Source organism: Hippocampus bargibanti, linkage group LG02 (assembly GCF_051943395.1).
Source record: "Hippocampus bargibanti isolate YZ-2025 linkage group LG02, ASM5194339v1, whole genome shotgun sequence".
NCBI lineage: Eukaryota > Metazoa > Chordata > Actinopteri > Syngnathiformes > Syngnathidae > Hippocampus > Hippocampus bargibanti.
In genome coordinates this window covers 25,115,813-25,135,853 of record NC_142735.1, presented here as the reverse complement: position 1 = coordinate 25,135,853, position 20,041 = coordinate 25,115,813, and the positions used below count along the sequence as shown (strand labels likewise).

Here is a 20,041-nt window from a genome sequence, read left to right as displayed (position 1 = left end):
AACCTGTGGTGTTGAACTCCTGGACAGCCAAATGGATCTTTTCCGTTAGTTCATCAGAGGAGCTGAGAAAGTCGCTCTTGAAATTCTGCTTTTGTGCTTCCAGATTGACGTCGCTGTCCTCGAGAACCTGCTGGAACCAGTCCCACTTGGTGTTCAGCGTGCCACGTAGGTCCTGAAGCTAAAATGGCAAAATAAACAAACAAACAAACAAACAAGTGAACAAACAAATCAATAAATAAACATATAAATACATGCATAAATAAATCGGTAAATAAATAAATAAATAAATAAATAAACAGATAAATACATACTGTACATAAATACATCTATAAATAAAAAAATAAATATACACACAAATGAATAAATTATTGGGTGAGTGGATGAATAAACAAATACATAAATAAATGGGTGAATGAATGAACAAATAAACAATGGGCAAATAAATAAACACACAAATAAATACACAAATGAACAAATATAAAATGAATGAATGAATAAATATACATTTCTTGATAGCCAGTTCCCGTACGGCGACTGCTTACTGTCTGATCCAGAGGGAAACCATACTTATCCAGAACAGCAAACTGTTCATGGATTAGGACAATGTCAGCCTCTGTCTTGGCCAAATTGCTCTGGAAGGACTCCAGGAGTTTGAGGCTCTCACTGAGCTCCGCTAGAGTCGTGTTGGGTTTGCTCAACCTCAAAACATCCAAACAAAACAAAGTCAGCAAGACCGCCCCCATAGAAAGTAAAAGATCCTTGAGTCCTTCTGTTGTCAGCCTTTGATGACACACCTCTTGGCATTACGATTCATGGAGGCGTGCATTTCTTTGAGGGCGCTGGCAGCAATGCGGACGAGGAGCTGCATGAATTTGGTTTGCCACTGACTGCAGTGCTGCACCAACGACGTCTTGAGCGGCGAGCAGTCCAACACAATGAAATGGAAGTTTGTGACCGTCTCTTCCTGCTGGATACTCGTTTCTATTTCTGTGTACCTGAAGTTCATATTGGACATTTTAACCTTTGGTGACAAAATGACGAAATTCGGCGAGTGGGAAAATGCAGGGATTACCTGTGTATATCTGCATCGAATGAGGCGACTGGTTGATTCAGCTTTTGGTAACGTTTGATGTAGGAGTCCTTGTTGGTTTCCCAAATATCCCTGTATTTGTCCCAGGTTGTCAAATACTCCAATAGATGGCTGGCAGTGGCTGCCATCCCCGCGCCAACCGCAGCTTGTATACCTTTTATTTCCTCGTCATTCTCTAAACAATCAAGAAAAAGCAAAGTTAGAAAACCAATTCTGTGGGTAACTGGCGGACAAAAACGTTGACTGAAACCGATGTTGATGTGTATGGGATTCTCGTGGGAATGTTCGCCAGAGAGCAGCTCAGGGAGTCGCTTGAATTTAGAGATGGTGCTGATGAGCTGAGGTAGGATGTCCACAATCTGACCAAGCTCTCGGAGCGACGGGGAGAACTCAACCTGTCCGTCAGATACATTAACACAGTGAAAGACAAAATAAAAGCAAACGTGAGGACTTAAAGCCTTGTTTGCGAAAGCGAATTTTCGGAAAGGATAAAAGATAGCGAATAAGGGACAGTGGCCATTGCAGTCGATAGCTCATCATGTTTTCGGGTTACAAGGGTGTATGAAAAAGTTTAAATGTGTGTGCCCGTTTGTTACATTAAAATAAATGCCAGTGTGGATCAATGTCAGAAAAACGTTGCCCGTACCCTGAGTTCGGCTTTAGGGTCCGGCTGACGTAGTGACACCAGCACTCGGAACAAAGGAGTGGGCGAGGACTTGCGGTCTCCGTTAATGGCCTGTGCTAACTTCTGCATGGAGCGCTTGACGTTGCTGCGTAGGGCCTGCTCCAGCATGTGGTCCACTTTCTCCGTGTATCTGACCCAGTGCTCTTGCACCTACGGCAACCAGAGTCACACCCCCATTCATTGCAACCTTACGTCCATGTGACGTCAAGTCCAAAATACATGACCGTCTTGAGACAGTACTTGTTCAAATGCAGGGATGAGTAAAGGAATATGAGTGATGAGACCGAGGTTATTAAAGTTCACAGAGACTAATGGAAAAAAAGACAAAAAAAGTACAATCATGGAAAGCCTTTTTGTTGAAGAAATAAAATGATGACAACCCATTAAAAAATACACAAATGAATAACTTACATTTATAAAAACGTACAAATGAATGTAATTTGGCTTGGCTGAACAAAAGAGAAGGAAGGCTGTTTGAGAATTGTAGTTTGCTATCTTGCCCTCTACTTGGGGATCTTTGACAAACAGTCCATACGTTAAACAAACCAATAATTAAATGAATACAATAAACAAACAAACCAGTAAACAAAAAAAAGCTTCATAGCTAGCTGGAACGATAGAGGGAAGGAGGGAGGGACGGACGGACGGACGGACAGATAGTCATCATGAAATAAAAACTAACTACAATAAAATATTCCAAATTATCAGAACACAGGTACAGACCTCGGCCCCATCTTTTGAGAAGGTGTTGTGGATGTTGGTCATGATGTCGACAGTGCGCTGAAGTGCAGAGCGCATATGTTCGTGCTGTCGTTGCCGGTGAGTTCTCTGGTCGTTCTCAAACTCCCAATTCCTGACAGGGATGACAAACAGTGCGGGTTCGTGGTGGAGGCTCAATATCTTCAAGGATTTTGGTCAAGCAGTGCGGGTTGCGGAAAGCAAAGTCACCTGTATAGGGTCTTGCCGTCCAGCCGAACAAGGAGCGTTTCGCTGATCTGGCGACAGAGGTTAGTGATGGTCAGATTGGACGCTTTGTAGCCGTCAACTATCACCTGCACCTGCGGCAGAAAGACGCAGGGGGACCACGGTCAACTCATCCGAACATTAAATCGAGAAGCATTAAGCAACTGTGACCTTGGAAACGTGTAAGAGGCAGTCCTTGACAAAGGTGCTGGAAGAAATTTTAAACATCCAGTAGAGTTTAGTGAAGCCTGGCTGGATCTTTTTGTCAAGGATGTGGATTTTCTTGGAAAACAAACCCAGCTCTATGGGAGTGAGCATTCCGATGATCCTGTCGCAAACAAGTTTGACACACGGTAAAGAAAGGGCAAAATGGCGCTTGGGGGACAAGGACTCGCTGGGTTGTCTGCTGACCGGTTGTAGTCCCGAGCCAAGTGCAGCGCTCTTTCCCTGAGGCATCGGAGACCCTCGCGTTCCTGATAAATCTCATTGACAAACTCTGGGATGTCAAATTTTTGCCGGCTCCATAATGCAATCTCAGCAAAGAGGGTCAACAGGTTACTGAGAGGGAAACACAGGCAATTAGAAACGGCACTTGATATTTGGCGGTGCTGATTTTGTAGTTTTCTTTTTTTCAGGGCCCCACTAGTCAAAGTTGACCTCGATCCTGTTGTCCTTGCCGTGCAACAAAAGTGGGCGCTCCAGCTTCTTCACATACTGAAGCTCCAGACTCTGATGCCACTCGGCAAACTTCTGCGTTACAAAATCATTCAGATTGCGAATGGATTGGTCGTAGTTGACCAGTACTTGCCTGCAGCTGTGTGACTCGGCCTCAATGGGGATTTTCTTGAGCACCTATTTGGGGAAATAAAGAGAGGTGGGAGTCATGACATGAGTGGCGCAAGCGGATTTTTTGGGGGACTCACCCCCATGAGGCTTTCCAAGTGGAATTTCACAGCCCTTGCTCGGTGTACTCGGCCCGCCAATGGTGGCATATATTCCGGGATTAACACCGTTTTGCGATCAATTTGCTTCATGTTCGTATTCATCTCCTTTTTGAAGATGCCGTAGATACCATCCACCATCTCCTCGATTTTGTTCCTAATGGACTGTGGATACGAGAAACTGTATTTTTATTGAGTTGGCTTTGCAAGTCGTTCAAGGTCGACCGTGCGCACCGCTCTCGGGGACTCACCTTTCGGGCCGTTACAGTTTTAAAAATGTCCATCAGCCGAAGACCTTCCTCTACGGAGTTGACGGTCTTGAACACAGCGGTGATCTGGCTTTGCAACATGATGTCCAGGTCTTTTAAAAACGCCCGGAACCTGAACACAGACCAACAACCGTGGGGTATTTTGGCTTCTCTACGCCGCCAAGTGGTGATGTTCCTACTTGTTGAACTCAATGTGCCATGCAGTGTTCTCCACCTCCAGGATGCCTTGGTCTACAGAGCGCAGGACCTGAAGACCATGCTGAAACTTGGTCTCTATCTTCACGAGGGAGAGGGTGAGTTCCGGACCTTGGTAGCCACTAAACCACGGCAATGGTCTCTGTTCGCCATCTTCCCAGCGGGCAAACTGCTGCTGGCTGTCGCACACCTAAGCATAGCGCAGAACGGACAGTTTGGAAAGATTCGGAGTGGTGATCCAAATGTGGAATTTACCTCAAGTAAGTCTTTCATCCTTTGAATGCAGGCATCGATAGGGACAAAAATATTGGTTTGGTCCAATAGCCAGCCATTTTTAGATTTCCTTTTAAAGCGGGCAAAGATGTGATTTCAAAAACAGCACGAGAATACCAGCCGGCCTTAAATTGGATTGATCTTATTCGTCTTACTCGTGGTGCACCTCGGAGACACGCAAGTACATGTCCTTCCAGGTCATGCAACACTGAATGCAATCAATGAGGTCTTTCTTGCTGGAGATCACGTAACCCTCAAAGATCCTGTCTAGGGAGATGGTCTTGATGCACAGGTGGATGATCTCATAACTCATCTGCATTCACAAGCACAGTACAAGGTTTCAAATGGGGTGCTAGTTGAATGTTTAAATCTTGACTTGAGACTTATTTTAACGCTTTAAACATTTTCTGTATTTTCCATACACACACCTTCAATGAATTCTACTTGTTTAAATACTTCCATATACAAAATATGCTATATTATAAAGTGCAACTTCAATGAATGACATTTTTAAATTGTGCCCATATATAAGGCACACCCTCAACAAATGACATATTTAAACCTTTTTTCCCTATATAAGGCGCACCAGAGTAAAAAGGGAACCTTCAACGAATGACATATTTTAAAACTTTTTCAACATAGACCCTTCCAAACTTACGAATAAGAAACGTTCCAAATGGTCGTTCGTAAAGTGAATTTGTTCGTAAATTGCTTCAGTATGTATGTTCAAAGGACAACCGACACCATTTTTTTTGTTTCCTAACTGACAACATTAAAACGTTTTATAGCAAACAAAACACCCAAAACACTCAGGCTGATATTTTTAGTGAAACGCAAAACACCAATAAAATGACTTAAAGTGTCCCAAAACTGCCACAAATTAACTCCCGCCCCCTTGTTTGTGACGTCACTATGGGTCACACACTGCCTTACTCCAGAATCAAAACAATGGCTTCAGAGAGTTCAGATTCGGAAAAGATGCTTTGCTTTTACTCATGCAGTTATGAATATGATTCAAATAGTTCTGAAGAAGAAAGCATAAATGTTTGCAAATGATGAAAGAAGTCCTTCCGTATCAATTCGAGCCGTCTGCAAGCGATGAAACCGGTGAATATCTGGACTCAGTTGTAGCACGCAGAAAATACACAAGATGGCGCACAAGCTCTGTTGGAAATGGGCTGATTTGTCCGCTGGGAATTTGTGTAAACTTACACCTTCTTTATGCGTGTTACCACAATTGGCTGTGACACACAACGATTCACCACCGTCTTATTTATGTAGTTGTCCTTCTATTTTTGCAATCAACACCGTATTTTCAGATGAAACAAAGTACCCAAAATGCATTGTGTGTCGCTTTCTCGGTCAGGGGCGTTCCGAATGTGACGTCACTTCGCGCACCATCATCAACTCGAAAACAAGACTTCATGAATATTCAGTGCGACTTCTAAAACGTAAAATACAGCTATATGCGGTAGAATCTTTGTAAAACACGCTCAGTAGAAGTCATTTGAAGTGATTTTACAAATTATGGATGCAACTTGTCCAGAGGTGACATCAGAAAAACGTTTTATAGCATCTAAAATACCCAAAACACACAGGCTGATATTTTTAGTCAAATGCAAAACTCCAATAAAAATGACTTAAAGTGTCCGAAATCTGCAAAAAAATTGAGCTGCGAATTGGGCATTTTCAGAAAGTCCCGCCCCCAGTTCGTGACGTCACGCCAAGACGTCTTGCCTTGCTCGAGAGTCAAAACAATGGCTTCAGATTCGGAGAACATGCTTTCTTGTTACGCATCCAGTTATGAATATGATTCAAGTAGTTCTGAAGAGGAAAGTATAAGTGTTTGCAATCGATTAAAGAAGGTCTTCCGGGTCATTTTTTTTTGTTCTGTAGCCACAAAGGGACATAAGTCTTCTTGTGCCGGTCCTAAGCCCAGATAAATACAGAGGGTTGTGTCAGGAAGGGCATCCGACGTAAAATCTTGGCCAAAACAAACATGCGGATCAAACCTCTAAAGATGGAGGACACTGATTTGCTGTGGCGACCCCTTGAAGGGAAAAGCCTAAAGGAAAAGAAGAAGACTAATGTGTAGCGTCACATAAAATGCAGAAGATGGCGCCAGAGCTCCGTTGGAAATGGTTTGATTTTTCAGCTTGGAATTTTTGGCAGCGAATATCAAATAGTTGTCCCGGTGTAACAGACAAGGATTCACCATTGTGTTATTTATGTGTTCTTCTAATTTCGCCATCAACACGGCTCAACACGAAGTTTTCAGACCAAACAAAGTATTGCAAAATGCATTGAGGTGATGCAAGGTATGTCCTTTCTCGCTCAGAGCGTTCCTTCAGTGACGTGACGTGAGGACTCGTCACCAACTCAAAAAAAAGACTTCCGGAATATTCAGCACGAGTCTTAAAACGTAAAATATAGCTATATGCGGTGGAATCTTTGTAAAATATGCTCAGTAGAGGTCATTTGAAACCATTTTACAAATTATGGACACAACTTGTCCGGAGACGTCGGTTGTCCTTTAAAGCTTATACAAGTATGTTTAAGGTTCATATAAGTATGTTTAAAGGACAACCAACATCACTTTTTTGTTTTTTAACTGACATCAGAAAAACGTTTTAGAGCATCTAAAATACCCAAAACATGCAGGCTGATATTTTTAGTCAAATGCAAAACACCAATAAAAATGACTTAAAGTGTCCAAAATCTGCAAAAAATTGAGCCGCGAATTGGGCATTTTCAGAAAGTCCCGCCCCCAGTTCGTGACGTCACGCCAAGACGTCTTGCATTGCTTGTGAATCAAAACAATGGCTTCAGATTCGGAGAATATGCTTCTTGTGACACATCCAGTTATGAATATGATTCAAATATTTCTGAAGAGGAAAGCATACATGTTTGCAATCGATTAAATAATTATATGTGCCATTTTGAGGCAACATTGGGGGAAAATCTCTCACCCAAAAAAAAGAGGCACAAAATGGCGACCTCCAGTGGCCACCTCCGCTTCCACAGGCTGATAAATTCCTTATATGGAGCTTGGATGCCCTCTTCTGGCGGCTTTTGGGTGCAACACGGTTCTCAGACCAAACATGTACAGCAAAATACATTGACGTGATGGAAGGACTGCTACAATGTGTCTTTTTTCGGTCAGGGGGCGGTCCTTTAGTGACTTCGCATACGGACTTGTCACCAACTCAAAAACAAGACTTCCTGAATATTCAGAGCGAGTCTTAAAACGTAAAATATAGCTATATGCGGTGGAATCTTATTAAAATATGCTCAGTAGAAGTCATTTGAAGCCATTTTACAAATTATGGACACAACTTGTCCGGAGATGTCGGTTGTCCTTTAAAGCTTGTATAAGTAACCTTTTATTTCATAAAATATATGCTCTATAAAGATATGTGCATGCATAACTGGAGAGAATACTACATGTTACTACAAAAATGGTCGTATGTACCATTGTTCGTAACTTGAATGTTTGCCAGTCGGGGAGCGTCTGTATAAACAGCACCGGATTGTAAAGCGCACCTTCAATGAATGACATATTCATACAGTTTTCCATATATAAGGCGCACTACAATATAAGATTTTGAAAATATTGAAGAGTGCACCTTATAGTGCAGAAAATACGATAGCTGAAACCACATGTAGAATGAAAACCGCCAGGCTTATTCCCAACGGCTGTGTTTTGGCCTGTTTTACTGCCACTTCTGCAGACTTCTCCCCCCTTCTGGATTGTACAACCCTGTGGTATTTATTTGAATTGGTTTCATGATCCAGCTCGATACAAACCAGCTCAACTTGACTCCTATTTAAAAAACGAGGCTGTCACACCTTCAGGAAGAGGCCCGTGATGCGCTCTTTGGTGTTGTAGTGGGTCGAGTTATTCCAGATGATGCGAATGACATATAATATGTGCTGCAGTTTTGGAGCAAGTTCGCTGATAGGGGTGGTGTGCAATTCTTCACAGGGCTCTGCTAGTAAGGACAGGAAGTTCAGGTTGGACTGCGCTTCCATGGATGAATCCTGCGCACCGAAGAATATCGTTAGTTTATGTTTGACAGCTGCATGAATGACTGGGTGAAAAATCGAGGACTCCACCTGTAGTTCTGTGACTAATTTAAAGAAGCGCTTGACATAAAGCGAGTTGGCCAGCTCCAACATTTTCTGAATGTGCCTAACTCCTGGTTTCTGGAGCTGCTTACTCATGTCTCTGAGCTTTTTGGAGTGTCTCTCCCAGTACGTTATCTCCTGGAGGAGGCCGCTATTGTCGCTCCTGGACGTTTCTTGGATATTTAGCAGCTCCTTAATCTGGTCCGACCAGTGGATTAAAACAGCTAAAAATGAAAAGGAGGGGAATAAAATTAATCCACATACAGTCAACCGTTTTGAGTTGTATCATGTAAATCCTTACATTCCATCCTCTGCACGAGACGGGTGTCCTTGCTGCCCTCCTCGGCGCTGTCATTCAGGCCTTCCATTGGAATGTACAGCACTGTTTTACCTTCTTTCTTACTCACACTGTCTGTTCAAAACGAGACACACAAGGCATGACACACTGGAGTCTTAATATGCTAACACGAAGGGTGAAACAGTGACCGTATTTTCTGAATTTAGGCACGCCGAAAAGACTTTTTTTTTTTTTTTTTTTTTTTTCAAAAACTGACCATGCACTTTATAATCCAGTGCACTTTGTATATGGAAAAACGTTTACAATGTGTCATTCATTGAATGTACGCTTTACAATCTGGTGCATCTCATATATGGAAAAAGTTTTGAAATATGTCATTTGTTGAAGGCGCACCTTAAAATCAGATACACCTTACATATGGAAAACATTTTGAAATATGTCATTCATTGAAGGTGCGCCTTATATGTTGAAAACATTATCAAAAATGTCATTCATTGAGGGTGCGCTTTATAATCCAGTGTACTTTATATATGTAAAACGTTTTGAAATGTCATTCATTGAAGGTGCGACTTATAATGTGGTGCACCTTATATATGGAAAACGTTTTGAAATATGTCATGCGTTGAAGGTGCGCCTTAAATATGGAAAATGTCTTGAAATGTCATTCATTGAAGGTGCGAATTATAATGTGGTGCATCTTATCCAAGTATAAGTTTTGAAATACAGTAAAGTCTCGTTATATCGATATTCTAGGGAGTCCGAAAAATATCGATATAACCGGGACTATCGATATATCCGACTCTGTTTGCATGTAATTTTCTCCGTGCGTGCATAGAAATAGTATCGATATAACCGGGACTATCGATATATCCGATATCGATATAACGAGACTTTACTGTATGTCATTAGTTAAAGGTGCGCCTTAAAATCTGGTGCGCTTTACATATGGAAAACGTCTTGAAATGTCATTCATTGAAGGCTCGATTTATAATACGATGCATCTTATATATGGAAAAGCTTTTGAAATCTGTCATTCATTGAAGGTGCGCCTTAAAATCAGGTACGCTTGACATATGGAGAACATTTTGAAATATGTCATTCATTGAAGGTGCACTTTATAATATGGTGCGCTTTATACAGTATGTTGAAATCATCATAAAATATGTCATTCGATGAGGGTGTGCTTTATAATCCGGTGCGCCTTATCTATGGAAAACATTTTGAAATGTCTCAGTAAGACTTTAGTTTGCTGACAAAGTTTCTTGGATAAGAAACGAAACGTCCGACACCTTCAAAGAAGTACAGATGACAGCTGAAGAAACCTTTTCATCGATTTTGAAATGTCATTCATTGGAGGTGCGATTTATAATGCGGTGCACCTTACATACGGAAAAAGTTTTAAAATACTGTATGTAATCAATTGAAGGTCCGCCTATAGTTCAGGAAATACAGTAATTGAAATCAAATTGACATCCCATTGTCAAAAAATATTTCACAAGATTTGTTTTTAAATCACATGCTTAATCGCAATATCGAGGAACATTTTTATCAAAATTGCCGTGTCGTAATTTCCAGTATATGATGACAATCAAGACTAGTTTGTACCTGTGAGGGTGGCCAGATAGGTGTGCATGCCATTGATGTAGTTGTCCTTGATGCCTGCTTCCCATTCGCTGCTGATGTCAGATTCATCCGAATGCAAACTCATCACAAAGTGAAGCAAGCTCTCGGTAGGGTCACCCAGCACCGTGCTGTATTCCACTTCTTCATAAAAGTTCTCGGGAGTAATCGGTGCTCCTGGCTCACGGATAAAGTAGGCCAGCTGCTCCACCACCTGAAATGAAAAACATCTTTTCTAATGCCTGTTCAAATGAAACTGAGCCGAGTTCAGAGTGCAGTGAGCCACTTGACCTGTGTCGGAACGTTGTATTCAACTTGCAATGTCTCGCTTGCGTCCAAGTAGACCACCAAGATAGGAATAGAGGTGTCCTCAATGAACCGCTCAAGTGACTTCATATTTTCCTCCAGCCACGATTCGTCGGTGACACCCGAAATATCCACACGACGGATGAACTTCTACGAAGGAGATGGAGGGAACGATCAAAATATACATATTTTTCAAAACGGAAAAGACAACAACATCTAAAAGCCAAAGCCAGTTTCACCTTGCAAACCTTCCTTAAGATCTCTAAAGGATCTATTTGTACAATGGGCTCGAGGTCAGTGGCCTCATCATTGCCGTCAGTCTTCTCTTCATCGCCGTTTTTGTTCTCTTCGTCTTCGTTGAGGTCCTTATTCTCTTGGACATTCGCGTTGTTCTCTATGTTGTCGGGATTTGCGTCATCAGCGGTGACATCCATGCCTTCATCGTTTGCAAGGGTCTTATCTTCATTGTTATCATTGATGGTATTTGCAGATTCCTTCTCCTGCAAGGGAACTTAAACAGTCGGGTTTGCACATCAATTAGCAGAGAGGAAAATGAAGAGAGAGAACATAAATTAAATATGATGGCGTGACTAGAAATAGACCCATATGGTATTTGGAGTGATAGAATGTAAATACTAACCAGCATCGTTGTCATCGGTAGGTTCAATGTTATTTTCGTTGTTGTCATCGTTGTTTTCAATGTTTTCTTTTGTGTCTTCCTTTTCTTGAGCGAGAACTTAAGAAATCACAAGAGAACACAATAAAAAAAATCACCAGAAGAATAGAGGAAACACATATTTCACATAAAAACGTTATCTGGAGAGTACTCGATGCAATTTACCAGCATCTTTGTTGTCACCCTCACCCTCAGGTGTTTCCGTGACATCTTGGCTTGACGACATCGCTTAGCATTTACACACAATTTCACTTCTGCATAACAAGAGAAAACAAACACCTCAAAGACAACAGGAAAGCAGAACAAAATGAGAAGCATTCATTGAAACTCACACTCATGTGAGACGTGAGATTTGTTTCGAGCGACGCGGTACAATAGGCGCGTCAACGTCACCATAGTAACCATACTAAACAAGACAACTTCAAGTTGTCTTCCATTTACGATGGTGCTTTTAATTTGATTTAATCCACAATTAAAAATAAATCATATTTTAGAAAAACGGAGGCGAATTTTTATGTCGGACGTGCAAAACCACCCCATACAGAGCAAATGTTCACAACTTTTTACACACATACCCTTTCAGAACGTTCCCGTACCACTTTATCACTTTTCATTGTGAAAAGGTTTCGTTTTAGGCTTCGAACAAAACGATTTGACAAAGCTAATTTCTGGAATAGTTGCAGGTGTTGGGCGCTCCATTGCCAGGCACTGAGCTCGCGGTGACGTCATAAACATGTGCTGTCAACGAATTATATTAACTAATGATGTCAACAAGTCGCCGAGTATTTCCAAGCAAAATTCGATTTATTTTAAGACAACATTTTGTTTACGAGGTGAAAAATTAATATATACCCAGAGAGGAAATATACCGTATAAAGAATTGGCACTGTAATGGTTTCAATTATTGTGTACATACGAACAGTACAGGAAAATAAATAAATAAGCAGTTTGCAAACGTGTATTTCAACGACAGATGAAATCAACATTACCGCAAAAAAGCACTCTATTTAATGTTTAATTACTTTGTTAAACCAAAACTGTTTCATGAAAATTGACACAGGCTCTTTACCTCGTGTGCATAAAGAAATCTAATCATCTCCGGTATATTGACAGATTTTTTAATACTGCTACCTTGTCATCAAGTCATCAAGATCGGTTTCTGAACAGATTGAATAATCAATGTTAAACCCAAAAAGACCAACGTTCACTGACCTACATACAATAGTACAACGTCCCAACAATTTATTTGAATATTTTTTTTTACACTTCCAAATCGGTTTGTGTGATCAACAATGAGCACATATGGTACTATAGAACTGTAAATGTTATGAGCAACACACATTCTTTAAAAAAGGAGATACTTGGCATCTGTGCTCTTAACTCATAACTTTAAAATACAGAAAAATTCTACATAAATGGACAGAAGTAAGAGAACATGTTTATTGAGTTCTCAATTTCATGAAAAACAAATTCCCTCCTTGATCAAAGTTTTTCATTAATCATAACCATCTCTTTGATATTTGCAGATGTTGTACAATTGCTGTTCGTGAAATGACAACTGGTGCAAAATTGCATTGTCGTAATGCCGCATAAGGCAAAGGCGATACAGTTGTTCCTGGGATTGAAAATCCAACATGCAGAAAAAATGTAAATGCATCACAAAACAACAATCCATAGAGTATGCAAATAAACAAGCTTGACATCAGCATAATGTTCACAAAGGTCGTTGGTACATGGAGGAGTGATGGGGATGAGATGAGGCGCTTGCGGTGTTATCTTGAAGGCCATTTCACTCCAAAAGATTATGTATGTGGGTTGAAACTAAACGTGCATATTCAAATGACAAGAAACAAACTGACATCCTTTCAAATGAATACACTGAAGATGAACCTCACAACCATCTCAAAGGAACGATGAGGTATTGTTGAAGTCTGAGTGAGTTCCCTCTGACCCCTTTTAACCTCAAAAAGTCGAAATTGGGCAAACCATCGAGTGTTTAAAAACCAAGCGGGTGAGAGGCGACCGTTCCCCCGTTCTCCACCACTGCTGTGGAAATGGCCCGAAAGTTGTTATAAACCTGCCTAGACTGGCTGGAGCGCAGCGCCGCAATATCCCGCATGAGTCTCCCATGAGCCTGCGGGACAGAGGGAGCGCAGCGAATCACGCACACTGCAATTGGAGTCATCATGCTTGTCAAACTGCATGTGTGTGTTGGAGAATATCTCACCTCCGAACACCACATCTCGCAGAGAATCTTTTCATGTTGTGCCGAAGGGTTGCTCTGATTCAGGGACCGCGACGCCCTGCGGGAGGACAAGAATTCCATTAGGCGACACAAGATATTTGGATGTGTCTAGTATATGCACAAAAGTGGTAAACAAGCGTCTACCTTGAGAGGACAACAATCATGGTATAAATGTCAATGGCACAGTCTGCGACTCTCATCAAAACAAACTGCTCATCTGCAAGAGGAAATTCATATTCATCCAATATCTTGTTTGCCGACTTGTTCAAAATAGAGGTTTTGCATGCTCACCAATAATCTTCTTGCCGTGCTTGATAAGAAGCTCCTCGATAGCCATGCCAAATTGTTCAATGGCTTTCACGGCCTAAAAAAAAAAGGTGACGACATACAAAAAATGTTTTAAAAAATAAAATCAAACATAAAAGGGCTACACACCAACACACCATTTCACCACTGTGAGCCAGTTCAGGGTGGACAGTTCCTTGAAGTGTCAGTCCTGTGCTTAAGCCCGCCTTCCTAAAACAAGGAGAGGTTATCCAGTTTTATTCCGAGATGAATTTAGAAAAATTCCAGTTTATACAGTGCAGAAAAGTCCGGAGTTCTTACCTCTTGACTCTTTTGGTAATTTGTTCTGCCAGGACGCCGGCATTGCCAAGTGGATTCTTGAGGGCTTTTTGCAAACTCTTCAACTGGTTACCCGCATTCTAAGGAAAAGGGTGAAAGTCAAAGAGACGCAATAAGGGGCCAGAAAGAAAAAAAATAACGTGAATGTTCACCTGGAAGCCGTTGAGGGCCACAAAAAGCCTGAGGATGTCATTGGTGCCCTCAAAAATGCGGAAAATTCGTAGATCCCTCATCACCCTCTCGACTCCGGCATCCTGTCAAAAACATTGCACCTCGTGAGTGGGCATTGACTTTCTTCTACCGCCAGACTCAGAAGATGTGGAGTGACCCCCTTACTTTCATGTAGCCCATGCCGCCCATAACTTGAATACACTCGTCCGTCACAGCCCACGCGGCTTCCTGTCAGAGGTTCATAAACACAAAAATGTGGTCGAGTTGTGCAGACACGGCAACCAGCTGACATTTAAGGTCAAATGTTCTCACGGAAGCGAAGATCTTGCTAATGGCCGCCTCGATCTGGAACTCGGTCGCTCCGCTGTCCATGTTGCCGCTGATCATGTAGGCTAGAGACTGCGGGGGAGTTGCAGAGAACCCATCATTGTGAATTTATGGCGAGCCGTTCACGTGTGGTGAACTTCTACCGACCTCAGTGACGTACTGCAGCATGGTCATGCGGGCCACCTTCTCCTGGATGGCCCCATAGGTGTGGATCTTGCTGCCAAATTGGGTCCGATTGGTTGCATGGTCCACCTGATGAAAATGGGAAATCGGGACAGTTATTACAACACAGTTACTGATCTACAAAAGTCTCTTGTGCGTTAAGATAGAGCCGTGACTAGAGTGTGGAAGTCGGAAGTCACCGCTTTGCTGATGGCTCCTTTCATGGTGCCGGAAAGGGCGGCTGCCATGCCGAATCGGCCGTTGTTGAGGATGTTCATAGCCACCTTAAAGCCACCTCCCACCTCGCCCAACACGCAGTCGGCCGGCACTTGGACGTTATCGAAATAAACCTCGGCCGTATTGGAGGCTTTGATGCCCATCTTCTTCTCTGGTGGCCCGCTGGGATATGAAGAACAGAGATCATGAGCACAAGAGAAGCTGTTAGCGGCAATTTTTGAAGAAAAAAAAAGATGATTCTCACTGTGTCACACCCCCAAAGCTCTTCTCCACAACAAAAGCTGTGATCTTGTCCTTCATCTCTCCTGTCTTTGGATCCTTCATTGGTGTCTTGGCAAACACGGTGAAGATCTCAGCCAGACCGCCATTACTGAAATGTTGATATTGGGGAAAAAAATTAATTAAAAAAAAAATTCTCAGCGTGGTAAGTATGCATCCTCGGTAGTCTTACCTTATCCAGATTTTGCTTCCATTGAGAATAAAATGCTTTCCGCAGGGGGACTGCACAGCTATGCTTTTGATGGAAGCGGCATCAGAACCACTGGCTGGCTCAGTCAAGCAAAAGGCAGCAATGTGCTCACCTAGACATAACAAACCACAAATCACTTGGGTGTCTCCTTCTGGACTTTAAAAGGGAGTGATTTTGATTACCTGTCGCAAGTTTAGGCAGGTATTTCTTTTTTTGTGCCGGATTCCCAAAAAGCAAAATGCCTTTGAAGCCAATAGACTGGTGGGCACCGAGCGTGATGCCGACACCAAGATCATGAGTGCCGACGATCTCCACCAGTCGGGCATACTAAGGAGGGATGAATTAGGATATCGCTGACTGTGTAAAACCCATTCGTGATTGGTTCAATATCAAGCGTCTGGACCTGTGTGTTGGTGAGGCCCAGGCCACCCAGGTCAGCCGGAACTTGCAGGCCAAAGGCTCCCATCTCTTTTAGGCCCTCCATCGAATGGTCCTCAACTTTCTCCAGTGCATCGTTCTTGGCCGCATCGTTCACCTCCTGTAAAGGGCAAGTGAGTCACCAGGGGAACGAGAGAAAAAAAGCAACTTACCAGCAAGCTAGAGTGGATTCCATTTTACCTCAAAATACTTGGCCACAGGTGGTACCAGCTCTCGAAGGAACTGCTCCTGCTCTTCATTCAAGACTAAGGGGCAAAAGAAAAATTAGTCATCAATGTTAAAAAATACTTTAGAAGTGAAGTGTTTTATTTACCAGAAGGGTAAGGAAACACTTGAGAGGTGGCAATCTGTCCCTTGAAAATGTTGACGGCAAAAGATTTGGACTCCTATGGGATAGTATAAAGTAAAAAGTCAACTGCAGCACTATCAACACATGCCTTCCAATGTTTCGGGAAGCAACGTACAGCTGCGGCCTTCTTGTTCTCCACTGAGGTGCCAGCATCTGTTGTGACTGCTGCTGGCTTCTCGAACACTGCCTAGAGAAGAGATGTAAATTGTGGCTCAAAATAACATTTTACATTGATGTTATTTTCTAAAATTGTATGTTTGTGTTAAAATGAATCAAATAGCATGTGGTGTTCTAGATCTTCTTCTTTTCCTTTCGGCTTTTCCCTTCAGGGGTCGCCACAGCAAATCAATGTCCTCCATCTATCCCGGTTTTGTGCATCCTCTTCTCTCACACCAGCTACCTTCATGTCCTCTTTGACCACATCCATAAACCTCCTCTTCGGTCTTCCTCTCTGTCTCCCGCCTGGCAGTTCAAGATTCAGCATCCTTCTCCCAATATAGTCAGTCTCTCTCCCCTCTGGACATGTCCAAACCATCTCAGTCTGGCCTCTCTGACTTTCTCTGCAAAGCCTCTAATATGAGTTGTCCCTCTAATGTACTCATTCCTGATCCAATTCAACCTGGTCACAACCAAAGAAAACCTCAACATCTTAAACTCTGCTACCTCCAGCTATGCTTCCTGTCTTTTCTTCAGTGGCACTGTCTCCAGTCCAAACATCATGGCTCGTCTCACCACTGTTTTATACACTTTTCCTTTCATCCTAGCGGAAACCCTCCTATCACACATCACACCTGACATTTTTCTCCAGCCGCTCCAGCCTGCCTGGACACGCTTCTTCACCTCTTGTCCACACTCTCCATTGCTCTGGACAGTTGACCCCACGTACTTAAAATCCTCCACCTTCTTTATTTCTTCTCCCTGTAGCATCACTCTTGCACTTGGATCCCTCTCATTCACATATATGTATTCTGTCTTGCTGCGACTGATCTTCATTCCTCTCCTTTCCAGGGCATATCTCCACATCTCTAGTTTCTCCGCCACCTGTTCCCCGTTCTCGCTACAGATCACAATGTCATCTGCAAACAATGGTCCAAGGAGATTTTTGTCTAACATCGTCTGTTAGCCTGTCCATCACCATAGCAAATAAGAAGGGGCTTAGAGCTGAGCCCTGGTGGAGTCCCACCTCCACCTTGAATTCCTCAGTCACACCGACAGCACACCTCACAACTGTCCTACAGTCATGATACATGTCATGCACCGCTCTGACATACTTTTCTGTCACTCCAGACTTCCTCATGCAATACCACAGTTCTTCTCTGGGCACCCTGTCGTACGCTTTCTCCAGATCTACAAAGACAAAGTGCAATTCCTTCTGACCTTCTCTGTACTTCTCTATCAGCATTCTTAAAGCAAACACTGCATCTGTCGTACTCTTTTTTTGGCATGAAGCCATACCGCTGCTCACAAATGTTCACTTCTGCTCTTAGTCTAGCTTCAACTACTCTTTCCCAGAGTTTCATTGTATGGCTCATCAACTTTAATCCTCTGTAGTTAGTACAACTCTGCACATCTCCTTCGTTCTTAAAAATGGGCACGAGTACACTTCGTCTCCATTTTTCAGGCATCTGTTCACCATCTAAGATCTTGTTGAATAACCCAGTCAGGAACACAATCGCCACCTCTCCAAGACACTTCCATACCTCGATTGGTAATGTGGTGTTCCAGATACACCAACAACACAGTGACTGTGTGAAAGAGGTTAAAGTTTAGAGCAAGGACACATCAGCCTCGCCATGTTCACAGCTCCAACATGTCTTGTGAACATTCCCACGTATTTTATTCCCATGAATGTAAAACCATTCTCGATTGTAGCAAACACTTAAAACGCGACTAATTCCTTATTGTGTTCGCTTCAGGCATTTAAGGTGACACTGCAGTGCCTGCAGTGTCACCTTAAATGTGGACCATATGATCGGTGAACTTTTGCCTACTTATTCCGGAATAGGGTGAGCGTGTGACATTACCATCAGTAACAAAGCACTTGTGGAAAGAGTGACGTATACGGTGTGCAAGAAACTTGACATTCGCCGAATGCCATTCTGGAACCGGTCAGAAAAGGGATGAGTGCGGTCGTGATATAAGGTATTTTGTGACCTACCTGTGTAGCTTCACTCGCATAGAGGCGTGTCTTGTTTACAGCCACGACAGCCTGACGCTTAGGCCTTAAATAACATGAACGGATGGTGGTCTTGAGTGTTATAAGCAACATAACAAGAAGATAAACTCCGTGTGTACTGTATAGCGATATTTATTTTGATCGTAAACAACAAGCTTTACAAACCCTGTGAGTCCTGGTGCGATACGTAGAACGACACCACAGAGAGCAGAAGACTGGGCCACTTTAAGAAGCATCATTATTTTCCGTCAACTGAAAAGAATAAATAAAAGGGGGAAATTAAACCCCTGAAAACAATAGAATTGAAATGAAAGGCTTGGCTAACCGTTAGCATCGCGCTTACACCGACTGACAACCGTTACGTCATGACGCATTCGACTTGAACGTCTATTTGGGTAGTTCTTTATTTTGTACATAATTAAGTTAAATTGTTGAACGGCAATTACATTTACGTGACAAACCTGTGGGGGAGAAAAGCAACGTCCTTTTCCGAGCAGGAGAAGACCTCAGCCTTGGAGACAGAGTGGCAGTATTTTTGCTCAACAACTTGACCGGGTTACCCAGATAATGGCTATGTTTCGCAGTGAATCATGGGATATGTAGTTTTAAAGGACGGCTAAGTACGACAGTTCAAATTTTTCCATTGTACAATGCTATATACTGCAGTGTTTTCAACTTTTTTTGAACCAGGGCACGTTTTTTTACGTTGGAATTTTTTTTGCGGCACACCACGAACCATCTCGCAGGAAAGAGTCAATCAGTGACGTGTTGCCACACGGACGAATATTAAATTACCCTCCCAGTCTTTTCAGCACGGAAACTGGACAATGACATAATATTGGCAGAAAATTCTTAATAAATGTAAAATTTTGAATTTGAAAATGGGGCATTGGATAGCTTCTCACGGCACACCTGACGATCTTTCACGGCACATTAGTGTTTGAAAATCACTGCTATATAGCATACATCAGGGGTCCCCAAACTTTTTCCTGTGAGGGCCACATAACATTTCCCTTCTGTGATGGGGGGCGTGTCAGTTTGTAACAGAACAAGTGTGATGATCGTAGGGGGGCTTAACAAAAATGTTTTCCAGAAAGCCACACATAACCAAATAACCCTTTCCAGGTTCTTTACAGAAAAAAGTCGGGAAACAAATAATAACACTATTAATGAAATAAATAATAACTAAATAACCCTCTCTGAGTTCTTCACAGAAAAAAATTCAGGAAATAAATAATACTACGTATTTTATGAAATAAATAATAACTAATAATAATACATTTCATTTATAAGCGCCTTTCAAAACTCTCAAGGACACTTTACAGTCACAGGATACGTCTTACTCTCTGGGTTCTTCATAGAAAAACAGGAAATAAATAACACTATTTATGAAATAAAT

General features: G+C 42.3%; 2 protein-coding genes across 2 annotated transcripts in view; both read right to left on the bottom strand.

Annotated features, from left to right (window-relative positions):
• The window catches only part of LOC148902145 (dynein axonemal heavy chain 2-like), a 39,648-nt gene extending 27,918 nt beyond the window's left edge, over positions 1–11,730 (bottom strand). The window contains 24 exon segments of the mRNA XM_088990469.1: positions 4–178; positions 543–699; positions 795–995; positions 1,073–1,265; positions 1,341–1,485; positions 1,737–1,925; positions 2,499–2,628; positions 2,724–2,833; positions 2,910–3,066; positions 3,150–3,296; positions 3,382–3,590; positions 3,662–3,844; positions 3,931–4,060; positions 4,128–4,333; positions 4,399–4,486; positions 4,572–4,729; positions 8,266–8,457; positions 8,533–8,768; positions 8,846–8,956; positions 10,448–10,676; positions 10,754–10,918; positions 11,008–11,279; positions 11,409–11,504; positions 11,610–11,730. Of these exon segments, the coding sequence (XP_088846595.1) occupies positions 4–178; positions 543–699; positions 795–995; positions 1,073–1,265; positions 1,341–1,485; positions 1,737–1,925; positions 2,499–2,628; positions 2,724–2,833; positions 2,910–3,066; positions 3,150–3,296; positions 3,382–3,590; positions 3,662–3,844; positions 3,931–4,060; positions 4,128–4,333; positions 4,399–4,486; positions 4,572–4,729; positions 8,266–8,457; positions 8,533–8,768; positions 8,846–8,956; positions 10,448–10,676; positions 10,754–10,918; positions 11,008–11,279; positions 11,409–11,504; positions 11,610–11,670 (3,940 nt within the window). The 5' untranslated portion in view covers positions 11,671–11,730.
• A 941-nt stretch (positions 11,731–12,671) lies between these two features.
• On the bottom strand, positions 12,672–19,241 carry acadvl (acyl-CoA dehydrogenase very long chain). Its single transcript, XM_088990468.1, has 21 exons — positions 19,104–19,241; positions 18,808–18,894; positions 18,625–18,688; positions 16,582–16,653; positions 16,431–16,503; positions 16,298–16,362; positions 16,083–16,217; positions 15,862–16,006; positions 15,662–15,791; positions 15,455–15,580; positions 15,174–15,372; positions 14,959–15,063; positions 14,797–14,883; positions 14,650–14,712; positions 14,466–14,567; positions 14,296–14,393; positions 14,133–14,205; positions 13,981–14,053; positions 13,834–13,906; positions 13,672–13,747; positions 12,672–13,578 (listed from the first exon to the last, which is right to left on the bottom strand). Exons 2-21 carry the CDS (start codon positions 18,879–18,881, stop codon positions 13,441–13,443), a joined length of 1,971 nt encoding a protein of 656 aa, XP_088846594.1. The 5' UTR covers positions 18,882–18,894; positions 19,104–19,241; the 3' UTR covers positions 12,672–13,440.
• Positions 19,242–20,041: the final 800 nt, after the last annotated feature.